This window comes from Bombina bombina, chromosome 4 (genome assembly GCF_027579735.1).
Source record: "Bombina bombina isolate aBomBom1 chromosome 4, aBomBom1.pri, whole genome shotgun sequence".
Lineage (NCBI taxonomy): Eukaryota > Metazoa > Chordata > Amphibia > Anura > Bombinatoridae > Bombina > Bombina bombina.
This window is the reverse complement of record NC_069502.1, coordinates 568,638,680-568,659,618: the sequence shown is the minus strand read 5'-3', so window position 1 is coordinate 568,659,618 and position 20,939 is coordinate 568,638,680. Positions and strand designations below refer to the sequence as shown.

Here is a 20,939-nt window from a genome sequence, read left to right as displayed (position 1 = left end):
GAATCAATGCTCTCAAATTGGCTAATTCTTTCACCCTAGACGCCACTTTGCAATTGGCTAGGTTAGCGGCTAAGAATTCTGGGTTTGCTATTGTGGCGCGCAGAGCGCTTTGGTTGAAATCTTGGTCGGCTGACGCGTCTTCCAAGAACAAGCTACTAAACATTCCTTTCAAGGGGAAAACGCTGTTTGGCCCTGACTTGAAAGAGATTATCTCGGATATCACTGGGGGTAAGGGCCACGCCCTTCCTCAGGATCGGCCTTTCAAGGCGAAAAATAGACCCAATTTTCGTCCCTTTCGTAAAAACGGACCAGCCCAAAGTGCTACGTCCTCTAAGCAAGAGGGTAATACTTCTCAAGCCAAGCCAGCTTGGAGACCAATGCAAGGCTGGAACAAGGGAAAGCAGGCCAAGAAGCCTGCCACTGCTACCAAGATGGCATGAAATATTGGCCCCCGATCCGGGACCGGATCTGGTGGGGGGCAGACTCTCTCTCTTCGCTCAGGCTTGGGCAAGAGATGTTCTGGATCCTTGGGCGCTAGAAATAGTTTCCCAGGGTTATCTTCTGGAATTCAAGGGACTTCCCCCAAGGGGGAGGTTCCACAGGTCTCAGTTGTCTTCAGACCACATAAAAAGACAGGCGTTCTTACATTGTGTAGAAGACCTGTTAAAAATGGGAGTGATTCATCCTGTTCCACTAAGAGAACAAGGGATGGGGTTCTACTCCAATCTGTTCATAGTTCCCAAAAAAGAGGGAACGTTCAGACCAATCTTAGATCTCAAGATCTTAAACAAGTTTCTCAAGGTTCCATCTTTCAAGATGGAAACCATTCGAACTATTCTTCCTTCCATCCAGGAGGGTCAATTCATGACCACGGTGGATTTAAAGGATGCGTATCTACATATTCCTATCCACAAGGAACATCATCGGTTCCTAAGGTTTGCATTCCTGGACAAACATTACCAGTTCGTGGCGCTTCCTTTCGGATTAGCCACTGCTCCAAGGATTTTCACAAAGGTACTAGGCTCCCTTCTAGCGGTGCTAAGGCCAAGGGGCATTGCAGTAGTACCTTACCTGGACGACATTCTGATCAAACTAGCTTATGTGTTCCCGCCATTTCCTCTCATCCCCAGGCTGGTAGCCAGGATCAATCAGGAGAGGGCGCCGGTGATCTTGATAGCTCCTGCGTGGCCACGCAGGACTTGGTATGCAGATCTGGTGAATATGTCATCGGCTCCACCTTGGAAGCTACCTTTGAGACGAGACCTTCTTGTTCAGGGTCCGTTCGAACATCCGAATCTGGTTTCACTCCAGCTGACTGCTTGGAGATTGAACGCTTGATTTTATCGAAGCGAGGATTCTCAGATTCTGTTATCGATACTCTTGTTCAGGCCAGAAAGCCTGTAACTAGAAAGATTTACCACAAAATTTGGAAAAAATATATCTGTTGGTGTGAATCTAAAGGATTCCCTTGGGACAAGGTTAAGATTCCTAGGATTCTATCCTTCCTTCAAGAAGGATTGGAAAAAGGATTATCTGCTAGTTCCCTGAAGGGACAGATTTCTGCCTTGTCGGTATTACTTCACAAAAAGCTGGCAGCTGTGCCAGATGTTCAAGCCTTTGTTCAGGCTCTGGTTAGAATCAAGCCTGTTTACAAACCTTTGACTCCTCCTTGGAGTCTCAATTTAGTTCTTTCAGTTCTTCAGGGGGTTCCGTTTGAACCCTTACATTCCGTTGATATTAAGTTATTATCTTGGAAAGTTTTGTTTTTAGTTGCGATTTCTTCTGCTAGAAGAGTCTCAGAATTATCTGCTCTGCAGTGTTCTCCTCCTTATCTGGTGTTCCATGCAGATAAGGTGGTTTTACGTACTAAACCTGGTTTTCTTCCAAAAGTTGTTTCTAACAAAAACATTAACCAGGAGATTATCGTACCTTCTCTGTGTCCGAAACCAGTTTCAAAGAAGGAACGTTTGTTGCACAATTTGGATGTTGTTCGCGCTCTAAAATTCTATTTAGATGCTACAAAGGATTTTAGACAAACATCTTCCTTGTTTGTTGTTTATTCAGGTAAAAGGAGAGGTCAAAAAGCAACTTCTACCTCTCTCTCTTTTTGGATTAAAAGCATCATCAGATTGGCTTACGAGACTGCCGGACGGCAGCCTCCCGAAAGAATCACAGCTCATTCCACTAGGGCTGTGGCTTCCACATGGGCCTTCAAGAACGAGGCTTCTGTTGATCAGATATGTAGGGCAGCGACTTGGTCTTCACTGCACACTTTTACCAAATTTTACAAGTTTGATACTTTTGCTTCTTCTGAGGCTATTTTTGGGAGAAAGGTTTTGCAAGCCGTGGTGCCTTCCATTTAGGTGACCTGATTTGCTCCCTCCCTTCATCCGTGTCCTAAAGCTTTGGTATTGGTTCCCACAAGTAAGGATGACGCCGTGGACCGGACACACCTATGTTGGAGAAAACAGAATTTATGTTTACCTGATAAATTTCTTTCTCCAACGGTGTGTCCGGTCCACGGCCCGCCCTGGTTTTTTAATCAGGTATGATAATTTATTTTCTTTAACTACAGTCACCACGGTACCATATGGTTTCTCCTATGCAAATATTCCTCCTTAACGTCGGTCGAATGACTGGGGTAGGCGGAGCCTAGGAGGGATCATGTGACCAGCTTTGCTGGGCTCTTTGCCATTTCCTGTTGGGGAAGAGAATATCCCACAAGTAAGGATGACGCCGTGGACCGGACACACCGTTGGAGAAAGAAATTTATCAGGTAAACATAAATTCTGTTTTTATTGCGTCATTCTTGGCGCAGACTTTTTTGGCGCAAAATTTTTTTTTCTGTTTCCGGCGTCATACGTGTCGCCGGAAGTTGCGTCATTTTTTGACGTTTTTTTGCGGCAAAAATGTCGGCGTTCCGGATGTGGCGTCATTTTTGGCGCCAAAAGCATTTAGGCGCCAAATAATGTGGGAGTCTTTTTTGGCGCTAAAAAATATGGGCGTCATTTTTGTCTCCACATTATTTAAGTCTCATTATTTATTGCTTCTGGTTGCTAGAAGCTTGTTCACTGGCATTTTTTTCCCATTCCTGAAACTGTCATTTAAGGAATTTGATCAATTTTGCTTTATATGTTGTTTTTTTCTTTTACATATTGCAAGATGTTCCACGTTGCAACTGAGTCAGAAGATACTTCAGGAAAATCACTGCACAGTGCTGGAGCTACCAAGCTAAGTGTATCTGCTATAAACTTTTGGTATCTGTTTCTCCAGCTGTTATTTGTATTGCATGTCATGTCAAACTTATTAATGCAGATAAAATTTCCTTTAGTACTGTTACATTACCTGTTGCTGTTCCGTCAACATCTAATTTTCAGAGTGTTCCTGATAACATAAGAGATTTTATTTTTTAAATCCATTAAGAAGGCTATGTCTGTTATTTCTCCTTCTAGTATACATAAAAGTCTTTTAAAACTTCTCTTTTTTCAGATGAATTTTTAAATGAACATCATCATTCTGATACTGATAATGGTTCTTCTGGTTCAGAGGTTTCTGTCTCAGAGGTTGATGCTGATAAATCTTTGTATTTGTTCAAGATGGAATTTATTCGTTCTTTACTTAAAGAAGTGTTATTTGCATTAGAAATAGAGGATTCTGGTCCTCTTGATACTAAATGTAAACGTTTAAATAAGGTTTTTAAATCTCCTGTAGTTATTCCAGAAGTGTTTTATCTCCCTGATGCTATTTCTGAAGTAATTTCCAGGGAATGGAATAATTTGGGTAATTTATTTACTCCTTCTAGACGTTTAAGCAAATTATATCCTGTGCCATCTGACAGATTAGAGTTTTTTGGGACAAAAATCCCTAAGGTTATGGGGCTGTCTCTACTCCTGCTAATGTACTACTATTCCTACGGCAGATAGTACTTCATTTAAGGATCCTTTAGATAGGAAAATTGAATCCTTTCTAAGAAAAGCTTACTTATGTTCAGGTAATCTTCTTAGACCTGCTATATTTTTAGCGGATGTTGCTGCAGCTTCAACTTTTTGGTTAGAAGCTTTAGCGCAACAAGTAACAGATCATAATTTTATAGCATTATTATTATTCTATAACATGCTAATAATTTTATTGGTGATACCATCTTTTGATATCATTAGAGTTGATGTCAGGTATATGTCTCTAGCTATTTTAGCTAGAAAAGCTTTATGGATTAAACTTGGAATGCTGACATGTCTTCTAAGTCAACTTTGCTTTCCCTTTCTTTCCAGGGTAAATAATCATTTTCGTTCCTTTCCTCACAACAAGGAACAAAAGCCTGATCCTTCATCCTCAGGAGCGGTATCAGTTTGGAAACTATTTCCAGTTTGGAATATATCCAAGCCTTATAGAAACCTATAGCCAGCTCCTAAGTACCTATGAAGGTGCGGCCCTTATTCCATCTCAGCGGGTATGGGGCAGATTACGTTTTCTTCAAAGAAATTTGGATCAATTCCGTTCTTAATCTCTGGTTTCAGAAACATTGTTTCAGAAAGGTACAGAATTGGCTTCAAGTTAAGGCCTCCTGCTAAGAGATTCTTTTCTTTCCCGTGTCCCAGTTAACACAGCAAAGGCTCAGCATTTCTGAAATGTGTTTCAGATCTAGAGTTGGCTGGAGTATTTATGCCAGTTCCAGTTCTGGAACATGGGCTGGGGTTTTATTTTATCTCTTCATTGTACCAAAGAAGGTCAATTCCTTCAGACCAGTTCCGGATCTATCATTATTGAATCGTTATGTTAGGATACCAACATTCAAGATGGTTACTGTAGGACTATCCTGCCTTTTGTTTAGCAAGGGCATTATATGTCTACAATAGATTTACAGGATGTGTATCTGCATATTCCGATTCATCCAGATCACTTTTAGTGTCTGAGATTCTCTTTTTAGACAAGAATTACCAGTTTTGTGGCTCTACCGTTTGGCCTAGCCTCAGTTCCAAGAATTTTTTTCAAAGGTTCTCGGTGCCCTTCTTTCTGTAATCAGAGAATAGGGTTTTGATATTTCCTTATTTGGACGATATCTTGGTACTTGCTCAGTCTTCTCATTTTCGAAGAATCTCATACGAATCGACTTGTGTTGTTTCTTCAAGTTCATGGTTGGAGGATCAATTTACCGAAAAGTTCATTGATTCCTCAGACAAGGGTAACCTTTTTAGGTTTCTAGATAAATTCAGTGTCTATGACTCTGTCCTTGTCAGACAAGAGAAGTTTAACATTGATATCAGCTTGTCAAAACCTTCAGTCACAATCATTCCCTTTGGTAGCCTTATGCATAGAAATGTTGGGTCTTAGGACTGCCGCATCAGATGCGATCTCCTTTGCTCGTTTTCACATGCGACCTCTTCAGCTCTGTATGCTGAACCATTGGTGCAGGGATTACTCAAAGATATCTCAATTAATATCTTTAAACCGATTTTACGACACTCTCTGACATGGTGGACAGATCACCATCGTTTAGTTCAAGGGGCTTCTTTGTTCTTCCGACCTGGACTATAATCTCAACAGATGCAAGTCTTACAGGTTGGGGAGCTGTGTGGGGGTATCTGACGGCACAAGGGGTTTGGGAATCTCAGGAGGTGAGATTTCCGATCAATATTTTGGAACTCCGTGCAATTTTCAGAGCTCTTCAGTCTTGGCCTCTTCTGAAGAGAGAGTTGTTCATTTGTTTTCAGATAGACAATGTCACAACTGTGGCATACATCAATCATCAAGGAGGGACTCACAGTCCTCTGGCTATGAAAGAAGTATCTCAAATTTTGGTTTGGGCGGAATCCAGCTCCTGTCTAATCTCTGCGGTTCATATCCCAGGTATGGACAATTGGAAAGCGGATTATCTCAGTCGCCAAACGTTGCATCCGGGCGAATGGTCTCTTCACCCAGAGGTATTTCTTCAGATTGTTCAAATGTGGGAACTTCCAGAAATAGATCTGATGGCTTCTCATCTAAACAAGAAACTTCCCAGGTATCTGTCCAGATCCCGGGATCCTCAGGCGGAGGCAGTGGATGCATTATCACTTCCTTGGTAGTATCATCCTGCCTATATCTTTCCGCCTCTAGTTCTTCTTCCAAGAGTAATCTCCAAGATTCTGAAGGAATGCTCGTTTGTTCTGCTGGTAGCTCCGGCATGGCCTCACAGGTTTTGGTATGCGGATCTTGTCCGGATGGCCTCTTGCCAACCGTGGACTCTTCCGTTAAGACCAGACCTTTTGTCTCAAGGTCCTTTTTTCCATCAGGATCTGAAATCCTTTAATTTAAAGGTATGGAGATTGAACGCTTGATTCTTGGTCAAAGAGGTTTCTCTGACTCTGTGATTAATACTATGTTACAGGCTCGTAAATCTGTATCCAGAGAGATATATTATAGAGTCTGGAAGACTTATGTTTCTTGGTGTCTTTCTCATCTTTTTTCTTGGCATTCTTTTAGAATACCGAGAATATTACAGTTTCTTCAGGATGGTTTAGATAAGGGTTTGTCCGCAAGTTCCTTGAAAGGTCAAATCTCTGCTCTTTCTGTTCTTTTTCACAGAAAGATTGCTATTCTTCCTGATATTCATTGTTTTGTACAAGCTTTGGTTCGTATAAAGCCTGTCATTAAGTCAATTTCTCCTCCTTGGAGTTTGAATTTGGTTCTGGGGGCTCTTCAAGCTCCTCCATTTGAACCTATGCATTCATTGGATATTAAATTACTTTCTTGGAAAGTTTTGTTCCTTTTGGCCATCTCTTCTGCCAGAAGAGTTTCTGAATTATCTTCTCTTTCTTGTGAGTCTCCTTTTCTGATTTTTCATCAGGATAAGGCGGTGTTGCGAACTTCTTTTGAATTTTTACCTAAGTTGTGAATTCCAACATTAGTAGAGACATTGTGGTTCCTTCGTTATGTCCTAATCCTAAGAATTCTAAGGAGAAATCGTTGCATTCTTTGGATGTTATTAGAGCTTTGAAATATTATGTTGAAGCTACTAAGTCTTTCCGAAAGACTTCTAGTTTATTTGTTATCTTTTCCGGTTTTAGAAAGGCCAGAAAACTTCTGCCATTTCTTTGGCATCTTGGTTGAAATCTTTAATTCATCTTGCCTATGTTGAGTCGGGTAAGACTCCGCCTCATAGGATTATAGCTCATTCTACTAGGTCAGTTTCTACTTCCTGGGCGTTTAGGAATGAAGCTTCGGTTGATCAGATTTGCAAAGCGGCAACTTGGTCCTCTTTGCATACTTTTACCAAATTCTACCATTTTGTTGTATTTTCTTCTTCTGAAGCAGTTTTTGGTAGAAAAGTACTTCAGGCAGCGGTTTCAGTTTGAATCTTCTGCTTATGTTTTTCATTAAACTTTATTTTGGGTGTGGATTATTTTCAGCAGGAATTGGCTGTCTTTATTTTATCCCTCCCTCTCTAGTGACTCTTGTGTGGAAAGATCCACATCTTGGGTAGTCATTATCCCATACGTCACTAGCTCATGGACTCTTGCTAATTACATGAAAGAAAACATAATTTATGTAAGAACTTACCTGATAAATTCATTTCTTTCATATTAGCAAGAGTCCATGAGGCCCGCCCTTTTTTGTGGTGGTTATGATTTTTTTGTATAAAGCACAATTATTCCAATTCCTTATTTTATATGCTTTCGCACTTTTTTCTTATCACCCCACTTCTTGGCTATTCGTTAAACTGAATTGTGGGTGTGGTGAGGGGTGTATTTATAGGCATTTTAAGGTTTGGGAAACTTTGCCCCTCCTGGTAGGAATGTATATCCCATACGTCACTAGCTCATGGACTCTTGCTAATATGAAAGAAATGAATTTATCAGGTAAGTTCTTACATAAATTATGTTTTTTTCACATTATTTCAGTCTCATTTTTCATTGCTTCTGGTTGCTAGAGGCTTGTTCATTGGCATTTTTTCCCATTCCTGAAACTGTCATTTAAGGAATTTTGATAAGTTTTACTTTATATGTTGTTTTTTCTTTTAAATATTGCAAGATGTCTCAAATTGACCCTGGATCAGAATCTACTTCTGGAAAGTCGCTGCCTGATCCTGGTTCTACCAAAGTTAAGTGCATTTGTTGTAAACTTGTGGTAACTGTTCCTCCGGCTGTAGTTTGTGATGAATGTCATGATAAACTTGCTAATGCAGATAGTATTTCCATTAGTAATATTCCATTACCTGTTGCTGTTCCCTCAACATCTAATACTCAGGATGTTCCTGTTAATATAAAAGAATTTGTTTCTAAATCTATTAGGAAGGCTATGTCTGTTATTCCTCCTTCCAGTAAACGTAAAAGGTCTTTTAAAACTTCTCATTTTTCTGATGAATTTTTAAATGACCGTCATCATTCTGATTTGTCTATTTCTGATGAGGATTTTTCTGGTTCAGAGGATTCTGTCTCAGATATTGACACTGATAAATCTTCATATTTATTTAAAATGGAATTTATTCGCTCTTTACTTAAAGAAGTTTTATTCGCATTGGAGATGGAGGAATCTATTCCTCTTGATATTAAATCTACTAAGCGTTTAAATTCGGTTTTTAAACCTCCTATAGTTATTCCAGAAGTTTTTCCTGTCCCTGATGCTATTTCTGAAGTAATTTCTAGGGAATGGAATAATCTGGGTACTTCATTTACTCCTTCTCAAAGGTTTAAGAAATTGTACCCTGTGCCATCTGACAGATTAGAGTTTTGGGACAAAATCCCTAAAGTTGATGGGGCTATCTCTACCCTTGCTAAACATACTACTATTCCTACGGCAGATAGCACTTCGTTTAAAGATCCTTTAGATAGGAAAATTGAATCTTTTTTAAGAAAAGCTTATTTATGTTCAGGTAATTTACTTAGACCTGCTATATCTTTGGCTGATGTTGCAGCAGCTTCAACTTTTTGGTTGGAGGCTTTAGCGCAACAAGTGTCAGATCATAATACTCATAGCATTGTTAAACTTCTTCAACATGCTAATAACTTTGTCTGTGATGCCATCTTTGATATCATTAGAGTTGATGTCAGGTATATGTCTTTAGCTATTTTAGCTAGAAGAGCTTTATGGCTTAAAACTTGGAATGCAGATATGTCTTCTAAGTCCAACTCTGCTTTCTCTTTCTTTCCAAGGTAATAAATTATTTGGTTCTCAGTTGGATTCTATTATTTCAACTGTTACTGGGGGGAAAGGAACTTTTTTGCCTCAGGACAAAAAATCTAAAGGTAAATATAGGGCTGCTAATTGTTTTCGTTCCTTTCGTCAGAATAAGGAACAGAAGCCTGACCCTTCCCCTAAAGGAACGGTTTCTGTTTGGAAACCATCTCCAGTCTGGAATAAATCCAAGCCTTTTAGAAAGCCAAAGCCAGCTCCCAAATCCACATGAAGGTGCGGCCCTCATTCCAGCTCAGCTGGTAGGGGGCAGGTTACGATTATTCAAAGATATTTGGATCAATTCGATTCACAGTCTTTGGATTCAGAACATTGTTTCACAAGGTTACAGAATAGGTTTCAAGGTAAGGCCGCCTGCGAGAAGATTTTTTTCTCTCTCGCATTCCAATAAACCCAGTGAAGGCTCAGGCATTTCTGAAATGTGTTTCAGATCTAGAATTGGCTGGAGTAATTGTGCCAGTTCCAGTTTTGGAACAGGGTCTGGGGTTTTACTCAAATCTATTCATTGTACCAAAGAAGGAGAATTCCTTCAGACCAGTTCTGGATCTAAAAATATTGAATCGTTATGTAAGGATACCAACATTCAAAATGGTAACTATAAGGACTATTCTGCCTTTTGTTCAGCAAGGGCATTATATGTCTACAATAGATTTACAGGATGCATATCTTCATATTCCGATTCATCCAGATCATTTTCAGTTTCTGAGATTCTCTTTTCTAGACAAGCATTACCAGTTTGTGGCCCTGCCGTTTGGCCTAGCGACAGCTCCAAGGATCTTTTCAAAGGTTCTCGGTGCCCTTCTATCTGTAATCAGAGAACAGGGTATTGCGGTATTTCCTTATTTGGACGATATCTTGGTACTTGCTCAGTCTTCACATTCTACAGAATACAGTTAATTGATTCCTCAGACAAGAATAACCTTTTTAGGTTTTTAAATAGATTCAGTGTTCATGACCTTGTCTCTAACAGAAAAGAGACGTCTGAAATTGGTTTCAGCTTGTCGAAACCTTCCGTCTCAATCATTCCCTTCGGTAGCTTTATGCATGGAAATTCTAGGTCTCATGACTGCTGCATCGGACGCAATCCCCTTTGCTCGTTTTCACATGCGACCTCTTCAGCTTTGTATGCTGAACCAGTGGTGCAGGGATTATACAAAGATATCACAATTGATATCCTTAAATCCGAATTTACGACACTCTCTGACGTGGTGGACAGATCACCATCGTTTAGTCCAAGGGGCTTCTTTTGTTCTTCCAACCTGGACTGTGATCTCAACAGATGCGAGTCTAACAGGTTGGGGAGCTGTATGGGGATCTCTGACAGCGCAGGGGGTTTGGGAATCTCAGGAGGAAAGATTACCAATCAATATTTTGGAACTCCATGCGATTTTCAGAGCTCTTCAGTTCTGGCCTCTTCTGAAGAGAGAATCGTTCATTTGTTTTCAGACGGACAATGTCACAACCGTGGCATATGTCAATCATCAAGGGGGGACTCACAGTCCTCAGGCTATGAAAGGAGTATCTCGGATACTTGTATGGGCGGAATCCAGCTCCTGTCTAATTTCTGCGGTTCACATCCCAGGTGTAGACAATTGGGAAGCGGATTATCTCAGTCGCCAGACGTTACATCCGGGCAAATGGTCTCTTCACCCAGAGGTATTTCTTCAGATTGTTCAAATCTGGGGATTTCCAGAAATAGATCTGATGGCTTCTCATCTAAACAAGAAACTTCCCAGGTATCTGTCCAGATCCAGGGATCCTCATGCGGAGGCAGTGGACGTGTTGTCGCTTCCCTGGAATTATCATCCTGCTTATATCTTTCCGCCTCTAGTTCTTCTTCCAAGAGTGATTTCCAAAATTCTAAAGGAACGTTCGTTTGTACTGCTGGTGGCTCCAGCATGGCCTCACAGGTTTTGGTATGCGGATCTTGTTCGGATGGCTACTTCCCAACCTTGGACTCTTCCGTTAAGACCAGACCTTCTATCTCAAGGCCCTTTTTTCCATCGGGATCTCAAATCATTAAATTTGAAGGTATGGAGATTGAACGCTTGATTCTTAGTCATAGAGGTTTCTCTGACTCAGTAATTAATACTATGTTACAGGCTCGTAAATCTGTGTCTAGGAAGATTTATTATCGAGACTGGAAGACTTACATTTCTTGGTGTTCTTCTCATAAATTCTCCTGGCATTCTTTTAGAATTCCTAAAATTTTACAGTTTCTTCAGGATGGTTTGGATAAAGGTTTGTCTGCAAGTTCCTTGAAAGGACAAATTTCTGCTCTTTCTGTTCTTTTTCATAGAAAGATTGCTAATCTTCCTGATATTCATTGTTTTGTACAGGCTTTGGCTCGTATAAAACCTGTCATTAAGTCAATTTCTCCTCCTTGGAGTCTTAATTTGGTTCTGAGGACTTTACAATCCCCTCCATTTGAACCTATGCATTCTCTGGATATTAAATTACTTTCTTGGAAAGTTCTTTTCCTTTTGGCCATCTCTTCTGCTAGAAGAGTTTCTGAGTTATCTGCTCTTTCTTGTGAATCTCCTTTTCTGATTTTTCATCAGGATAAGGCGGTGTTGCGGACTTTATTTAAATTTTTACGTAAGGTTGTGAATTCTAACAACATTAGTAGAGAAATTGTTGTTCCTTCTTTATGTCCTAATCCTAAGAATTCTCTGGAGAAATTCTTTGGATGTATTGAGAGCTTTAAAATATTATGTTGAAGCTACTAAAGATTTTAGAAAGACCTCTAGTCTATTTGTTATCTTTTCTGGTTCCAGGAAAGGTCAGAAGGCCTCCGCCATTTCTTTGGCGTCTTGGTTGAAGTCTTTGATTCATCATGCTTATGTTGAGTCGGGTAAAACTCCGCCTCAAAGGATTACAGCTCATTCTACTAGGTCAGTTTCTACTTCCTGGGCGTTTAGGAATGAAGCTTCTGTTGTTCAGATTTGCAAAGCAGCAACTTGGTCTTCTTTGCATACTTTTACTAAATTCTACCATTTTGATGTCTTTTCCTCTTCTGAAGCAGTTTTTGGTAGAAAAGTACTTCAGGCAGCTGTTTCAGTTTTATTCTTCTGCTTATAATTTCAGTTTTTTTCATTATTAAGATTAAAACTTTTGTTTTGGGTTGTGGATTATTTATCAGCGGAATTGGCTATCTTTATTTTATCCCTCCCTCTCTAGTGACTCTTGCGTGGAAGTTCCACATCTTGGGTATTTATTATCCCATATGTCACTAGCTCATGGACTCTTGCTAATTACATGAAAGAAAACATAATTTATGTAAGAACTTACCTGATAAATTAATTTCTTTCATATTAGCAAGAGTCCATGAGGCCCACCCCTTTTTGTGGTGGTTATGATTTTTTGTATAAAGCACAATTATTCCAATTCCTTATTTGATGCTTTCGCTCCTTCTTATCACCCCACTTCTTGGCTATTCGTTAAACTGAATTGTGGGTGTGATGAGGGGTGTATTAATAGGCATTTTGAGGTTTGGGAGACTTTGCCCCTCCTGGTAGGAATGTATATCCCATACGTCACTAGCTCATGGACTCTTGCTAATATGAAAGAAATTAATTTATCAGGTAAGTTCTTACATAAATTATGTTTTTTCATAGCTAGAGGGCGTTAGTTCATGTGTTTCATATAGATAACATTGTGCTTGTGCACATTGAGTTGTTTAAGAGTCAGCACTAATTGCCTGAATTTCAAGTCTGTCAAAAGATCTAAGATAAGGAGGCAGTCAGCAAAAGCTTAGATACAAGGTAATTACAGAGGTAAAAAGTATATTTCTATAACAGTGATGGTTTTGCAAAACTGGGGAATGGTAAATAAAGGGATTATTTATCTTTTAAACAATACATTTTTTGGTGTTTACTATCCCTCCTAACTATATGAAATCTCTCTCTACTTCAGGCTTTTCCAAGAGGTTCAGTCTGTGTCCATGCACATTAGTGAGTGTCTATCATCCTCATCTGGGGCTCCTGATAATGTCAAGCTCCTTCAGAATACATTGGGAAGACCACTGCCTTACAAGGTACTGCACAATTGCATAAACTTAAATGTTTTTTATTCACAGCTTATAAAGTCTTTAAAAATGTAAATCAAATTTATCTGGACCTCAGACCACAAATTCTGATCAATTACACCAATAAACCGTCTTAAAAATGACAGTCACAAAGCAACTCTGTGACAAGTGATTATGGTGCTATCTAGAACAATGTTAATGTGTGGGGTTCACAAATAGTGTTTTTGATTTCTCCAGTCACATTAAACTCACTCTTAAGTAAGTAACTAATCTCAGTGGAGAGTAACATGAATGGCTTAAAGGGACATGAAACAACATTTTTCTTTCATTATTCAGATATAGAATCCAATTTAAAAAGTTTCCTATTTACTTTTGTTTTGTTCTCATGTTATTTTTTGTTGAAGATACCTAGGGTGCGTGGACATGCCTGAAGTAGTAGATTACAGGAAATAGCTCTATCTAGTGCTCTTGCTAATGTATAACATTGTTGTGAAACTGCTGCCATATAGTGCTGCAGACATGTGCACACTCCTGAGCTTTCATCACTGCTTTTCAACAACGGTTTGACTGATAACATCCTATATGCAGGTGTTTTTCCAAAGACCTTTAGGCAGCTGTACACCTCAGGCACATACTTAAGTAGTCTACAGTAATATGTGCAAATATGTATTGTACTGAACATAATCACATACGTTGCCGTTATCTTATATTTCTTTCATGTAATTAGCAAGAGTCCATGAGCTAGTGTCGTATAGGATATACATTCCTACCAGGAGGGGCAAAGTTTCCCAAACCTCAAAATGCCTATAAATACACCCCTCACCACACCCACAAATCAGTTTTACAAACTTTGCCTCCTATGGAGGTGGTGAAGTAAGTTTGTGCTAGATTCTACGTTGATATGTGTTCCGCAGCAGGTTGGAGCCCGGTTTTCCTCTCAGCGTGCAGTGAATGACAGAGGGATGTGAGGAGAGTATTGCCTATTTGAATTCAATGATCTCCTTCTACGGGGTCTATTTCATAGGTTCTCTGTTATCGGTCGTAGAGATTCATCTCTTACCTCCCTTTTCAGATCGACGATATACTCTTATATATACCATTACCTCTACTGATTCTCGTTTCAGTACTGGTTTGGCTTTCTACTACATGTAGATGAGTGTCCTGGGGTAAGTAAGTCTTATTTTCTGTGACACTCTAAGCTATGGTTGGGCACTTTTGTATAAAGTTCTAAATATATGTATTCAAACATTTATTTGCCTTGACTCAGGATGTTCAACGTTCCTTATTTCAGACAGTCAGTTTCATATTTGGGATAATGCATTTGAATAAATCAATTTTTTTCTTACCTTAAAATTTGACTTTCTCCAACATAGGTGTGTCCGGTCCACGGCGTCATCCTTACTTGTGGGATATTCTCCTCCCCAACAGGAAATGGCAAAGAGCCCAGCAAAGCTGGCCATATAGTCCCTCCTAGGCTCCGCCTACCCCAGTCATTCTCTTTGCCGTTGCACAGGCAACATCTCCACGGAGATGGCTTAGAGTTTTTTGGTGTTTAAATGTAGTTTTTGTTCTTCAATCAAGAGTTTGTTATTTTAAAATAGTGCTGGTATGTACTATTTACTCTGAAACAGAAAAGAGATGAAGATTTCTGTTTGTAAGAGGAAAATGATTTTAGCAACCGTTACTAAAATCGATAGCTGTTTCCACACAGGACTGTTGAGATGAAGTAACTTCAGTTGGGGGAAACAGTGGGCAGACTTTGCTGCTTGAGGTATGACACATTTCTAACAAGACTCGGTAATGCTGGAAGCTGTCATTTTCCCTATGGGAACCGGTAAGCCATTTTCTTAGTTTAAGTTAAAGAATAAAGGGCTTCATTAGGGCTTAAAAAACTGGTAGACATTTTTCTGGGCTAAAACGATTACTTTACTAAGTATATTTGGCAGATTATTACTTTTAATAGTTGTTAAATCTTGGGGATTGTTTTAATAAAAACGGCAGGCACTGTATTGGACACCTTTTTCACTGGGGGCCTTTTCTAGTCATAGACAGAGCCTCATTTTCGCGCCTTTAATGCGCAGTTGTTTTTGGAAAGCATGGCATGCAGATGCATGTGTGAGGAGCTAAGAACCACTGAAAAAGCTTATAGAAGGCATCATTTGGTATCGTATTCCCCTCTGGGCTTGGTTGGGTCTCAGCAAAGCAGATACCTGGGACTGTATAGGGGTTAAATGTAAAAACGGCTCCGGTTCCGTTATTTTAAGGGTTCAAATTTGGTGTGCAATACTTTTAAGGCTTTAAGTTACTGTGGTGAAATTTTGGTGAATTTTGAACAATTCCTTCATACTGTTTCACATATTCAGTAATAAAGTGTGTTCAGTTTAAAATTTAAAGGGACAGTAACGGTTTTATTGTAAAACGTTTTTTGTGCTTTGTTGACAAGTTTAAGCCTGTTTAACATGTCTGAACCATCAGATAACGATGTTCTATATGTATGAAAGCCAATGTGTCTCCCCATTTAAATATATGTGATATATTTGTGTCATAATGTCCAAACAAAGTAGGGATTATAATGCCATAGATATATTGCCCAAGATGATTCCTCTAATGAGGGGAGTAAGCATGGTACTGCATCATCCCCTTCTGTGTCTACACCAGTTTTGCCCACACAAGAGGCCCCTAGTACATCTAGTGCGCCAATACTTATTACCATACAACAATTAATGGCTGTAATGGATAATTCTATTGCATGCATTTTTTCCAAAATGCCTACTTATCAGAGAAAGCGTGATTGCTCTGTTTTAAACACTGAAGAGCAAAAGGACGCTGATGATATCTGTTCTGACATACCCTCACACCTATCTGAAGGGGCCAGGAGGGAGGTTTTGTCTGAGGGAGAAATTTCAGATTCAGGGAAAATTTCTCAACAAGCAGAACCTGATATTGTAACTTTTAAATTTAAATTACAACATCTCCACGCACTACTTAAGGAGGTATTATCTACTCTGGATGATTGTGACAATTTGGTAATTCCAGAGAAATTAGGTAAGATGGACAAGTTCCTAGAGGTTCCGGTGCCCCCCGATGTTTTTCCTATACCCAAGCGGGTGGCGGACATAGTAAATAAGGAGTGGGAAAGGCCCGGCATACCTTTTGTCCTCCCCCTATATTTAAGAAATTATTTCCTATAGTCGACCCCAGAAAGGACTTATAGCATACAGTCCCCAAGGTCGAGGGGGCGGTTTCTACTCTAAACAAACGCACTTCTATTCCTATAGAAGATAGTTGTGCTTTCAAGATCCTATGGATTAAAGGTTAGAGGGTTTGCTTAAAAAGATGTTTGTTCAGCAAGGTTACCTTCTACAACCAATTTCATGCATTGTTCCTGTCACTACAGCTGCGTGTTTCTGGTTCGAAGAACTAGAAAAGGCGCTCAATAAAGAATCTTCGTACGCGGAGGTTTTGGACAGAGTTCAAGCTCTTAAATTGGCTAACTCTTTTATTTTAGATGCCGCTTTGCAATTAGCTAGATTAGCGGCGAATAATTCAGGGTTTGCTATCGTGGCGCGCAGAGCGCTTTTGCTTAACATCCCTTTCAAGGGTAAAACACTGTTTGGCCCTGACTTGAAAGAGATTATTTCAGACATCACTGGGGGAAAGGGCCACGCCCTTCCTCTGGATAGGTCTTTTAAGGCTAAAAATAAGCCAAATTTTCGTCCCTTTCGCAGAAACGGACCAGCCTCAAATTCTACACCCTCTAAGCAAGAGGGTAATACTTCTCAAACCAAGCCAGCCTGGAGGCCGATGCAACAAGGGTAAGCAGGCCAAGTCACCTGCCACTGCTACCAAAACAGCATGAAGTGTTGGCCCCCGATCTGGGAAGGATCTGGTGGGGGGCAGACTTTCTCTCTTTGCTCAGGCTGGGGCAAGAGATGTTCAGGATCCTTGGGCGCTAAAAAAAGTTTCTCAAGGTTATCTCCTGGAATTCAGGGAACTACCCCCAAGGGGAAGGTTCCACGGGTCTCAATTATCTTCGAACAGGCATTCTTACACTGTGTAGAAGACCTGTTAAGCATGGGAGTGATTCATCCTGTTCCATTAGGAGAACAAGGGATGGGTTTTTACTCCAACCTGTTCATAATTCCCAAAAAAGAGGGAACATTCAGACCTATTTTAGATCTCAAGATTCTAAACAAGTTTCTAAGGGTTTCATCGTTCAAAATGGAAACCATTCGAACGATCCTTCCTACCATCCAGGAAGGTCAATTCATGACCACGGTGGACTTAAAGGATGCGTACCTACGTATTCCTATCCACAAGGAACATTTTCGGTTCCTAAGGTTCGCCTTTCTGGACAAGCATTACCAGTTTGTGGCACTTCCATTCGGATTAGCCACTGCTCCAAGGATTTTCACAAGGGTACTAGGGTCCCTTCTAGCGGTGCTAAGACCAAGGGGCATTGCAGTAGTACCTTACTTGGACGACATCCTGATTCAAGTGTCGTCTCTGTCAAAAGCAAGGGCTCATACGGACATTGTCCTAGCCTTTCTCAGATCTCACAGGTGGAAAGTGAACATAGAAAAAAGTTCTCTGTCCCCGTCAACAAGAGTTCCCTTCTTGGGAACAATAATAGTTTCCTTAGAAATGAAGGTTTTTCTGACAGAGGCCAGAAAATCAAAACTTCTAAGCTCTTGTCAGGTACTTCATTCTGTTCTTCTTCCTTCCATAGCGCAGTCCATGGAAGTAATAGGTTTGATGGTTGCGGCAATGGACATAGTTCCTTTTGCACGAATTCATCTAAGACCATTACACCTGTGCATGCTCAGACAGTGGAATGGGGATTATACAGACTTGTCTCCGACGATACAAGTAGATCAAATAACCAGAGATTCACTCCGTTGGTGGCTGACCCTGGACAACCTGTCACAGGGAATGAGCTTCCGCAGACCAGAGTAGGTCATTGTCACGACCGACGCCAGTCTGGTGGGCTGGGGCGCGGTCTGGGAACCCCTGAAAGCTCAGGGTCTATGGTTTCGGGAAGACTCTCTTCTCCCGATAAACATAATGGAACTGAGAGCGATATTCAATGCTCTCAAGGCTTGGCCTCGACTAGCAAAGGCCAAATTCATAAGGTTTCAATCAGACATCATGACGACTGTTACATATATCAACCATCAGGGGGTAACAAGGAGTTCCCTGGCGATGGAGGAGCATCCGGGGGAGTGGGAACTCCATCTGGAAATCTTTGCCCAAATAACTCAATTATGGGGCATTCCAGACATGGTTCTGATGGCCTCTCGTCAGAACTTCATGGTCCCTTGTTACGGGTCCAAATCCAGGGATCCCAAGGCGACTCTATTGGATACAATAGTAGCACCTTGGATCTTCAACCTAGCTTATGTATTCCCACCGTTTCCTCTCATTCCCAGGCTGGTAGCCAGGATCAATCTGGAGAGGGCTTCGGTGATCTTGATAGTTCCTGTGTGGCCACGCAGGACTTGGTATGCAGACCTGGTGAATGTGTCATCGGCTCCACCATGGAAGCTACCTTTTGAGACAGGACCTTCTTATTCAGGGTCCATTCGAACATCCGAATCTGGTTTTCCTCCAACTGACTGCTTGGAGTTTGAACGCTTGATTTTATCAAAGCGTGGGTTTTCAGATTCTGTAATAGATACTCTTATTCAGGCTAGAAAGCCTGTAACTAGAAAAATTTACCATAATATATGGAAAAAATATATCTGTTGGTGTGAATCTAAAGGATTCCCATGGAACAAGATAAAAATTCCTAAGATTCTTTCCTTTCTACAAGAAGGTTTGGAGAAAGGATTTTCTGCGAGTTCTCTGAAGGGACAGATCTCTGCTTTATCTGTTTTACTTCACAAAAGGCTGGCAGCTGTGCCAGACGTTTAAGCGTTTGTTCAGGCTCTGGTTAGAATCAAACCTGTTTACAGACCTTTGACTCTTCCCTGGAGTCTTAATCTAGTTCTTTCAGTTCTTCAAGGGGTTCCGTTTGAACACTTACATTCCGTAGATATTAAGTTATTATCTTGGAAAGTTTTGTTTTAGGTTGCAATTTCTTCCGCTAGAAGAGTTTCTGAGTTATCTGCTCTGCAGTGTTCTCCGCCCTATCTGGTCCATGCAGATAAGGTGGTTTTACGTACTGAGCCTGGTTTTCTTCCGAAGGTTGTTTCCAACAAAAATATTAACCAGGAGATAGTTGTACCTTCTTTGTGTCCGAATCCAGTTTCATAGAAGGAACGTTTGTTACACAATTTGGACGTTGTCCGTGCTCTAAAATTCTATTTAGAGGCTACTGAAGATTTTATACAAACATCTTCTTTGTTTGTTGTTTATTCTGGTTAAAGGAGAGGTAAAAAAGCAACTTCTACCTCTCTTTCCTTTTGGTTTAAAAGCATCATCAGATTGGCTTTTGAGACTGCCGGACGGCAGCCTCCTGAAAGTATCACAGCTCACTCCACTAGGGCTGTGGCTTCCACATGGGCCTTCAAGAATGAGGTTCCTGTTGACCAAATTTTTTAAATTATATACTTTTGCTTCTTCGGAGGCTATTTTTGGGAGAAAGGTTTTGCAAGCCGTGGTGCCTTCCGTTTGGGTGACCTGATTTGCTCCCTCCCTTCATCCGTGTCCTAAAGCTTTGGTATTGGTTCCCACAAGTAAGGATGACGCCGTGGACCGGACACACCTATGTTGGAGAAAACAGAATTTATGCTTACCTGATAAATTACTTTCTCCAACGGTGTGTCCGGTCCACGGCCCGCCCTGGTTTTTTAATCGGGTCTGATGAATTATTTTCTCTAACTACAGTCACCACGTTACCATATGGTTTCTCCTATATATATTTCCTCCTGTCCGTCGGTCGAATGACTGGGGTAGGCGGAGCCTAGGAGGGACTATATGGCCAGCTTTGCTGGGCTCTTTGCCATTTCCTGTTGGGGAGGAGAATATCCCACAAGTAAGGATGACGCCGTGGACCGGACACACCGTTGGAGAAAGTAATTTATCAGGTAAGCATAAATTCTGTTTTTTTTCCTGTGGGCTGTTAGGCTCGCGGGGGCTGAAAATGCTTCATTTTATTGCGTCATTCTTGGCGCAGACTTGTCATACGTGTCGCCGGAAGTTGCGTCATTTTTGACGTTTTTTTGCTCCAAAAGTGTCGGCGTTCCGGATGTGGCATCATTTTTGGCGCCAAAAGCATTTAGGCACCAAATAATGTGGGTGTCTTTTTTGGCGCTAAAAAATATGGGCGTCACTTTTGTCTCCACATTATTTAAGTCTCATTATTTATTGCTTCTGGTTGCTAGAAGCTTGTTCACTGGCATTTTTTCCCATTCCTGAAACTGTCATTTAAGGAATTTGATCAATTTTGCTTTATATGTTGTTTTTTCTATTACATATTGCAAGATGTCCCAGATTGACACTGAGTCAGAAGATACTTCTGGAAAACCGCTGCCTGGTGCTGGATCTACCAATGTTAAGTGTATCTGTTGTAAACTTGTGGTATCTGTTCCTCCAGCTGTTGTTTGTAATGAATGTCATGACAAACTTGTTAATGCAGATAATATTTCCTTTAGTAATGTTACATTACCTGTTGTGGTTCCATCAACATCTAATGCTCAGAGTGTTCCTGTTAACATAAGAGATTTTGTTTCTAAATCTATTAAGAAGGCTATGTCTGTTATTCCCCCTTCTAGTAAACTTAAAAGGTCTTTTAAAACTTCTG

At 40.5% G+C, this 20,939-nt stretch overlaps 1 protein-coding gene across 1 annotated transcript in view; it reads left to right on the top strand.

Moving 5' to 3' along the window:
• Positions 1 to 20,939, top strand: part of MDN1 (midasin AAA ATPase 1) — a 1,255,339-nt gene that overhangs the window by 819,339 nt on the left and 415,061 nt on the right. Inside the window, 1 exon segment of the mRNA XM_053710546.1 lies at positions 13,084 to 13,204. Within this exon segment, the coding sequence (XP_053566521.1) occupies positions 13,084 to 13,204 (121 nt within the window).